Source organism: Semicossyphus pulcher, unplaced genomic scaffold, assembly GCF_022749685.1.
Source record: "Semicossyphus pulcher isolate SPU_LCO1_2020_fin unplaced genomic scaffold, fSemPul1.0.p SCAF_14, whole genome shotgun sequence".
NCBI classification, from domain to species: Eukaryota; Metazoa; Chordata; class Actinopteri; order Labriformes; family Labridae; genus Semicossyphus; species Semicossyphus pulcher.
In genome coordinates, this window is record NW_027211648.1 from 9214388 (window position 1) to 9224168 (window position 9781).

Genomic DNA, 9781 nt, shown 5'->3' on the forward strand with positions numbered 1-9781 from the left:
ATCCATCTGTATGTATATGAATGGATGTGTAATCAGTCAGTATTTCAAATGTCAAGTGTTTATGTACATTTATCCTCATAGTATTATAATTATTAACAATAACTGCAGTAAGCAAAACACATTTTTCATATTGCACATTATGACCAACACAAAATTATAATTTTTCTGTTAAACTGTATGGAGTTGTGTTTACATTTACCAAAATAGAAGCTCTGAATACAGTATTTTTGTGGTTAAAGCGGCTATTATCAATATGACTCTTTATAAGGGAAAAGGGTCACCTGAGCTTTATAGCATCTTTTGTTATTGTGCTTAAAACACTATTCCAAATGAGTGTTAACATTGCTCTGTGTCAGCTAAACTGTTTGCTGTGACGTTTCTCATGTCACTGTCATTTTCACAGCTTGTCTCTGCAGACTCTTAGTGGTTAGAAACTCTAATACTATCATTTTACTACCTAAAGTCTTTTTACTACCTAAAGTCTGTGTAAAACTTTAGTGAAATTTGGTTTGGCAATATACATAACAAATGGTTATATCTTACTTTATGTATAGAGTTAACTAAAGCATTTCCTGTTTTGAATTATAATAATAAAAATGAAAAAAGTGTGTTATTTGTTACTTTTTAAACAACAGATAGTACAAAGTCATAGATTATGGATTTTCATGTAATTTCATTTTTAAATTAGGTAAAAATGTATTCATTTCTTGACAACCGGTAGCCTATAGAAGAGAGCAATGAGGAAAATGTCTACAGCAGATTTTGCATTTCACTGAACGGGTCGGGGTTGACAGTGACTGCTACGTTGCGTTCCTGTGACGTCACCTCGTCTTAGCGCCCGTACCTGCCCTCTCTGGTCTCCCTGCATTACAAAGGCTTTACGCACGCAAAGGGTTTTTCCTTCGTTGGTGAAAGCAAGACACAAGGTAAGCAAAACCTCCAGGCATGTACATTACATTTCCTCAGTGGGACTCACGTTTAGTAACCTTGTCTTCAGTGATGTAGTGACGACTTACCTAATGTGTAACACTCAGAGCCGTTTGTCGTGTTTGTAGTTAATCAGTAACTTCTAAGGAAGTGTGACCAAGGCTGGTGCTACTTTAGCTAACGTTAGCAACATATACGTCAGTCAGTGTCAATGGGTGTTGGCCCTGTTAGCAAGCTAACTTAGCTAACGATGACAGAGAACGCATACGAAGTGGGAACCTAAAGCTAGCTGACTGGTTTAAGCTAAAGTTGCCGGTATGTGCTCATCTGGCCCAGCTGCCACGTAACACAGGTAGTTAATGATGTTTGCTAACTTTCTAACCTAAGCTACCTAGCCACTACCACGCAAAATTTAGTCATTTTTAAAAAGGCACAAGCCATTAAGTAAGCTCAAATGTTTATATCGTTAGGAAGGTATTTCCCCGGATAGCCTGTACAAGAAGATTTGGGATAGCTACTCTTAGCTATGTAGCGTAACTGCACTCATGAGCTCCAGCTGCTAATGTTAGCTTTCGGATAGTTAGCTAACGTTAGCTTGAAAACATACATTGAATCTTCGATCAATGGGCAGCAAACCACTTTGAATTGACCCACTTTTTGAATTCAGGTTATTGAATTGTAAGCACATACGGCCCAACCACTGTCCACTTATTTTTTAAAACAGATTTAGTGTGACCACGTGACAACAGCTCCTCTAGAACTCTGTGTACAGCCCCATTATGTTTTTGACAGCTGTCGGGAAACAGATTGTACTCAAAGGTCTATGTCACACACTACCCAACAAAAAATCTGATTGTTCCTCATTTCAAGTGCTTTTACGTCAACACGCATCCTTATACGATTTGTTACCTTTAGTCACATTTAATGTTTCTGTCTTCTCTTACTCATCATGGTGACAGAACAACTTGTAGCCCATCATGGCAGATGAGGATTTCACCAGTGGGGACTCCGGGGCCTCCTGTACGTTTCCCCAGCAGTGCTCTGCATTGAGGAAGAACGGCTTTGTCATGCTGAAAGGACGCCCCTGTAAGATCGTCGAAATGTCTACCTCTAAGACTGGCAAGCATGGACACGCCAAGGTAATAACGCCTTGTGTATTCTTTGGAATGCTGTGCTCAAGGCATTTCTGTGATTTTACGTTTTAAGTGTTTCACAAGACACCCTAAATGTTCACGTTCCTCAAGGCCTGATTGTATCCTCTGTGTTTTCTCAGGTTCACCTCGTTGGAATTGACCTCTTTACTCAAAAGAAGTTAGAAGATATCTGCCCCTCTACCCATAACATGGATGTCCCACGTGTAACAAGGAAAGACTATATGGTGAGATTTCCCTGCTGCATGTCTTCTTATGAGTACCAAAGGGTTCCCTTTGTTATGGCAATTGTTTAGACCATCATTGCAACTGATGCCCATAATGTTTTAAATTGTATTTTGGCTAATCCCTTTGAACAAGTTTGATGTGGGGAAAAAAAAACATTTTCAATTGCCAAGTGGGTGTTTCACACGAGTCAAAGCTGAGCTGTCTCTTTGGTAGTTGTAAAATGATACACAGGTGTTGAACTGGTTGAACAGGTATTGCCTTGATCAACAAGCAGTCTCTTCTTCTCTGATTAGACGCCCCTTTCTTGGTTGCAATTCTCTAAAAACAGCTCAGTTCTGTTCAGCCGTGTTATTCCATGTGGCAAAAAACTCTTGTGAATAATATTTTTCTGTAGGGCTTTTCTGCACCACTTGTAACATCAAAAGTCGTCAATTTTCCTTGAAGGCCTTCGTCTTGATTGGTCCTTACACACAGCAAATTACAGATACACATCCTATAAAAGACCTACTTTATATAAATAGTACGGGTGTGGCTTAAAAGGTTATTTATTAAAAAATGCTTCATGTAGTATTGGCACATGTAAGAAGCTTATGTTGCACAGGAGGACTGATCAGAAAACCAGATTCTACTCTGTTAAGAAGGACAACAAGCCCAGCTCAGTCACATACACAAATCTGTGATCCTGCCATCCTCATCTTATTAATCAAATTTTAAATGTGCATTGGTTATTCTAAGTTTATTTTTAAACCAAATCTCAAAAATTCTTTTCCCTTTGTCTGGTGGCACATTAAGGTTATTGGCATCGCAGATGGATTCCTGGCACTGCTGGATGATAATGGAGAAACCAGAGAGGACCTTAAAGTTCCAGACAATGAACTCGGCAAAGAAATCGAGAAAAAGTTTGAAAAAGAGGATCAGATAATGGTGAGTTTCTAAAAATAAAATCTCCTTTAAAACTGTATAAATGTTTAATTAGTTATCTCTTCATATGTCGCCTATGCATGTAGTTGTACAGTAATTCAATGTTCTGTGATTTTAATTTTGATAGTGTCCTACTCTTTCACTTTAGACAGCTTCTCTAGAAAACGTTTTTGCTTCACTGGGGTTTGTGAGTGTCCGAGACACTTGTAGTCTACAGCCCTTGAGGGCCTGTCTTACACCTGGTGCAAAGCAAGTGCCATTTGCTGTTTTTAAATGACAATTGTTTTTTGAAACAAAGGCTCACTGTCTTGTTCTACCAGTGTTCGCAAATCACGTCATACAGGTGTTGCCATTAAAAGAAAACACGCTCAGACACGCTCTACACTAATCTCTATTTAGGCAGGGATGTGGATTCCCGGGACGGACATGGATTCCCGGGAAGGTTTCTGTTTGGTCAATACTACTCTGACTACAAGCGTATTACAATCATGTATCAGCAGGCTGCGGCACATGCAGGAAAAACAGTCCTTGTGGAGAGCAACAGCAGGCGGAACGTAATGACACCCCAGCTCCCATCAGCGGCTATCTGAAGATTTAGCTTATTAATCTCTTTAAACCGACATCTGCATGCTAACAGCTAGCGATCCGTTGTAGATCTAAAATTCAACTTGAGATAAATTCCCTTAATGCTTTATCAGGAAAGCCGTTTCCGACTTCCTCGAATGCATCAGAAATTATTGATCCAACCTCCGTTCAAAGAACGAGCATTTTAAAAGTGGTTTTCTTCTCCTCTTGAGGACAGGCCTGACAAAGCTTCAGTTTTACTTTTATTAATCTGCATCATGATGTTGAAATTTTGGCAAAGGCAAGACCTGTTAATTAAAGTCAATCGGTTGGAAAACAGGTTCTTTTTCTGTAAACGATCCAGCATGTTTGCTGCGACACGCCAGGCATGTTCACCGTTGTCCCTGAGGCTATATCAGATATGGGAGCTGAGATGGACATGCACTAAATGCCCTTGCACCATGTGCTTTAGACTAGAGATAGACCGATATGGTTTTTTCAGGGCCGATACCGATACCGATTATTAGTAGTCAAGGAGGCCGATAACCGATATTTGGAGCCGATATTCATTTGCAGTAAAAGTGAAAATATTGGCGTCAAAATTTTGAATACTACAAACTCCAACACTTAACTTTGTTTAAATGCCTTTAAGCATATGTTTATTAAACAAACAAACAAGAAGCGCAGGGAGTTCCCAGGGTCAGCAGCATCTCTTATAAAGTTAACTGAAAATTTAAATAAATAAATAAATAACTTTCTGAAGTTTTATTAAGTAAATAAATAAATATTAAATAAAATTTGCAAAGAAATTAACTTTTTCTCCTCTCTGCCTTGTGTGTGAGCACTCTGCACTCTTATCGGCCGTCGGATTAAAAAATTTTTTTTAAAAAAAGCCAATGCCGATATGCGTCAAAATGCTGAATATCGGCCCGATTTTTTTTTTTAAAAGCCCGATACCGATATGCGTCCTACTTTAGACCATGCGCCGTAGATTGTTTAAAAGATCTATTTAATGATGCTTTTCAGATGGACACCTCTAAGACACTTAACTTTGCTAGTTGTGCAAGGCTAACCCAACTAGTTGAAGTTCAGGCAGAATGTATAATGTGCAGAATAAACAAATGGATGTGGGGCCAGGGATTTTAATTTTCTCTTCCCTTTTCAGGTGTCTGTGTTGAAAGCATTAGATGAAGAAGATGTAGTCACCCTCAAGCCCGTGAATAACTAAGAAGTCCAGGACAGCGCTGGAGACCTCCATACTCCAGTCATCCATAAAGGCTCTGAAGCCTCACCAAAGCTAATGGCCTTCACCCCACATCTCCACCAGTTTCCCTGCTAGTCAACTGAAATCCAGAAACTGGACTGGGTCAGCTTCTTCAGCCGTACCTTGGGCTCAGGGCTGACTGGCAATCACTTCAGTCAGTGAGGTTATCCACCCTTTGCCATCCCAGCTTCACTTTGCAATGGGTACTGATATTATTCCAGGAATTCCTAACGATATTCCAGCAGTTCATAACATTCTTGTTGGAGTATGGATGATGTCCTTTTTTGCGTACATTCCTTTTTAAAGTCATTCCTTATTTTTTTCTGAATTGATTGAGCTTTTGAGTTAGCTGTGAACATTTTTTCAGACTTGTTTACAGCTGAGATGCTGAACAATGCATTCAACTTAAATCTACCCCTTAAATGTTTGATCTCTGACGGCTGACTTTACACCTCAAGCAAGCTCAGAGGACAAGAAACATTTAATCTCATTGTTGAAATATGCATTTCTACCTTTGACAATTCAAACATATGCATTCACAAGCACACTTATAATTGACTTTTATACACATGCCTTAGCATTTATGAATTTGTGTAGACAGTAATACTTAATTTACTGTGCATTTCAACTACAGATCTTGCGGCAAGATTTCTTCTGCATTTAGTCAGGTCTGAATAAGATCAGCTTTCTGTAGCTGGGAACTCTGCTGGCTCAGCGGCTCTGAAGCCTAACAGGCCTGGGCTGGGGTGGATGGTTAGGCCATTTTCTCATTTATGCTATCAAACTTTCCTTTCACCGGAGGCCTTTTATGAGCTGAAATGTAGAGCAAATAATTTTGGAAGAACAAAACACTGAAAATCTGAACTATTATAGTCTTAAAACATTTTTATTTTGAAGCTTAATTTCAACAATTATACAATTTTGTAGAAAACAAATTGTATACCCTCACAATACTGAAGTTAATGATGACTTGTAGTGGAAACACATGTAGCCCAATCCAGGTGGTAGTTCCACTATGGGTTATCCAAGTCTTGCGATTGGAGGCATTGGTGCCCTCATAATAGATGAGTGTTAGCATTGAGGTATTTTGGGTTATGGGTGGTAGGTCTGTGTGCAGTGTGAGGGGATTTTCTTTTAGGGTTTTGTGCAGAGGTTGTTTTCTAAAAATGGATTGTGATTCTCACAATGAATGAAGTTATACGAATGGTCTACATTTACAGCCACGCCAGAAACCGTTAGTGAAAGACATCGCAGGAAATCAGAATGCGTTTACATGCACAGCATTAACATGGTTGCTGTAGAATCTGCATTCACATGCAGGTAGTTAGTTTTCTCCCCTACCTCCTACCATGAAATTTAAAGTGTATTAGCAATATATTTGAAGCGCTACAGCCTTAGTTTTCTTCTTTTTCTTTCCAGATTATTGCCAAGAGTTGACGATAATCGCATTACTTAATTCATATAAACACAGTTGTATGTTGACATTGGAAGGTATTCTGTTTAGCTTTGTACAACAGCAGCCGGTCTGTTATTTTTGTTCTGACTTCAGTCCATCTAAAGTATGTTTTACTTCCACCATGACACCAAAGTACTCCACTGAATGTTATATTTTGTACTAAGTGCTACTTTTATTTTGTTTCACATCATTCCGTTCTCGCTCGGTGTGTTACTTTCCCTGAATAATATGTTAGGAGATATGGCATTATGTCTGTGGTTTCCAGCTCCACCCACTTCTCCTAGCATCTAGTTGTTAGATTATGGTAACAACAGCACAACAGTACTCTTGGATTGCATTTAATCGTACTCGGTTTACTCTTTCATACTGAGCGTTAATTTCTTTATGCAGGACGAAAAAGCATTTGACCAGCAAATTAGCGCTCTAAAGGCAGCAGTATATTATGCATTGACCTTAAGCCATGCAGGCCACTGGGCTGACTTACATTCTAATGCAAAAGCCTCCGTATGCACATAAATCCTCCCAACTTCAGCCTGCAGCACCTCAACCTGGTTTTACAGCTCTCTAAGGTTTGTGTCCAAACATGTGTAAAATGTAGGAAATGCTGCTTTAGGGTAGCAAAGGTCAAAGTAGTCTAACCAGTGGGCTTCGTGTCACTGCAGCATAGTTGTCTTTTTGGTCGCAAACATGCCATTTCTGTAATGTTTAGTTTACAGTTTACCGGTTCCTTAAAGCTCCTGTGAGGAACTTTCGGTTCGTCGATTTTTGGGGCCCCCTGTGGACAAAGCTGTACCTCTTAAGCCTTTGCTGATTTTGTCCTGTACATGCTTAAAGGTATAATAAGTGGGATTTTTCCTTGCATTTTGTCAACAACACATTCAAACTGGGCCCCTCCTCATGGGCTCTTCGTCACCAGAAGCTCACTCTCTCGTGCGAGAACACGCCCACCCCGCCGAGCTAACACAGACCGCGTCACGGTTACCTTTGCAGTAGCATGCTTGTTTGTCCTACCCAGTTTGAGGCACCTACCTGTCCAACAGAAAGAACTCCAGCCAACTCTGCATCGCTCTTTCGCCATGTTCGCCGGTCTGAATGGGGCCCAGTCGTTGCTAATTTGAACCACTCCCACATTCACCTGTACGCTCTGATTGGCTCAGGGAACCACAATAGCGCCCCTCCTGAAAACGTCCCGTGCAAAGCAAAACAGAATAGATGCAGAGGGAAGGGTCTCGCAAGGGTCTGCACACACACTCACCAACACACATGTATAAAGGCCCATGAGTGATGATTTATATTATATTTGTAAAAGTCTATTTTATTTTTCTAGGAAAATCCTACTTATTATACCTACTTAAAATCTCTTCCTGCTTTCTTTAACAGTCACGTGCATCACTCACTTTAAATTTTGGCCCTGAAAAATGTAAACAAAGGCAGCGTGCAGTTAATCGCTTCGTCTAACACCTACCCCCCCGCCAGCGGTTTCAGGCATTAAAAATAACTATATAGAAATAATCAATCTTTTTTTGTAGGTCATATAGAGTAATCAGAATGAATTTCAGTCTGTTTCATAACCAGTGAAAAACTCCTCACAGTAGCTTTAACTACACGGCTAGATGTCCAAATGTCTTCAATTCCCAATATGTGACTGCAATTTGCTAAACCATTCCTCCTTCATCTCCACAGCTGCGATAGACGATGAGTGTCTTCCTTAAGCCATATTTATGACCTGTCACATTTGATGCAGGAAAATTAATCTCATCCTTATTTACCTTCGTGTTTTAATAGCCTCCGGTCTTTGATATGTAGCACTAAGTATTACAACCCATCTCGTCCTGATCCTCTTAAAGGAGACACAGGTAACAGGAGCGACCTCTTGATTCCGTTTGATATAATGTTTACACTATAAAAGGAGATGGTCCTGTCCTCGTTGGATTCACCTACATTAACGAGGGCAGATAATCTCAGGGCTCCAAACAGAGTGTTAGGAGATGTGTTACTTAAACTATGTCAGCAGTGAAGTCCATTAAAACATACAAATTGTTTTATTACAATCTTTTTTAGATTTTTTTTTTCTATTGTCGTTTCTGTTTCCTCATAGAAACCCTTCTTGCTATCTGTCTACTTGCTACTTAACTTTTCTTGTAAGAAAACGTGGTTTATTTGTACGTTCGGACCACATTCACAGTGTATTATGTTACAACAGGAGAAAGGTGAATGTCTTGTGTACTTTATGTTCCAAGTGTTAGCTGGAAAATGCGTTTTCAACAGTTCTCTTTCCTCCTTTTGACGTCTAATCTGACCAGTTTTAAGGGGGAAATCCAACCTGGAACATAAAGATGCAGAACATACACTCCTGTCTTCTCTGTTTTAAATATTGTATGGCTGCTTTCTTAAAACCCACAACTGTCTGTTTATGTTGTGTAGGCAAATAAAGTTCATTCAGTTGATACTGGCTACAAGAAGAAGAATTGTCTGCTGTTTTCACTTGTTTTATAAGGATTACTTTCTCTTCGTGATAATGGGTGCGTGGATTAAGTTCAGTTAAGATCTATAATAAGCACTGATTTTGGAAGGGGACATTTTAGCTATGCAATCAATTTTCTATTCTAATGTGTTTTAGAATCACGTAGGTAAAGTTGGTTTCATTTTAAAAACTGTATACATATTTTAATTTAATTATTTTTTGGAGCCTCTCCTTCCTCCTGAAACGAACAAGCCGTTTCGCCATTCACAGGTTAGACCTTAGCCGCGATTGGCTGACAGTATTTGGAGTGACCACGTAGCCCCGCCCCCACACTGCACTGTCACTCCAAAGTTAAACTCTATTTACAGATTCTACATAGTAAAATAGTCTACACAGTAGAATCTGTAGGCAGGGATGTGGATTTCCAGGACGGCAAGTGTTCTAGTTTCTGTTTGAACTACGCTTGTAGTCCGAGTAATATTGACCAATCACGTATCAACAGGCTGCGGTGTATGCAAGAAAAACAGTCCATCCATGAGGAGAGCAAAAGCATGCGGAGCATAATCCGCCGTAATGACATCCCGGCTCCCATCAGCGTGATCTGCTGACGATTTAGCTTCTTATTAATCTCTATAAACAGACATCTGCATGCTAACAGCTAACAATCTGTTCTAGATCTAAAATTCTACTTGAGATGAATTCCCTTCACGCTTTGTCACAAAAGCCGTTCAGCGTTCAGATTTCCCGACTTCCTCGAATGCATCAGATCGATCCGACCTCCGTCCAACAAACGAGCATTTTAAGTT

General features: G+C 39.8%; 1 protein-coding gene across 1 annotated transcript; it reads left to right on the plus strand.

Annotated features, from left to right (window-relative positions):
• Positions 1-866: 866 nt before the first annotated feature.
• On the plus strand, positions 867-8968 carry LOC138591467 (eukaryotic translation initiation factor 5A-1-like). Its single transcript, XM_069662080.1, has 5 exons — positions 867-926; positions 1887-2066; positions 2201-2305; positions 3099-3230; positions 4957-8968. Exons 2-5 carry the CDS (start codon positions 1905-1907, stop codon positions 5017-5019), a joined length of 462 nt encoding a protein of 153 aa, XP_069518181.1. The 5' UTR covers positions 867-926; positions 1887-1904; the 3' UTR covers positions 5020-8968.
• The last annotated feature ends 813 nt before the right edge of the window (positions 8969-9781 follow it).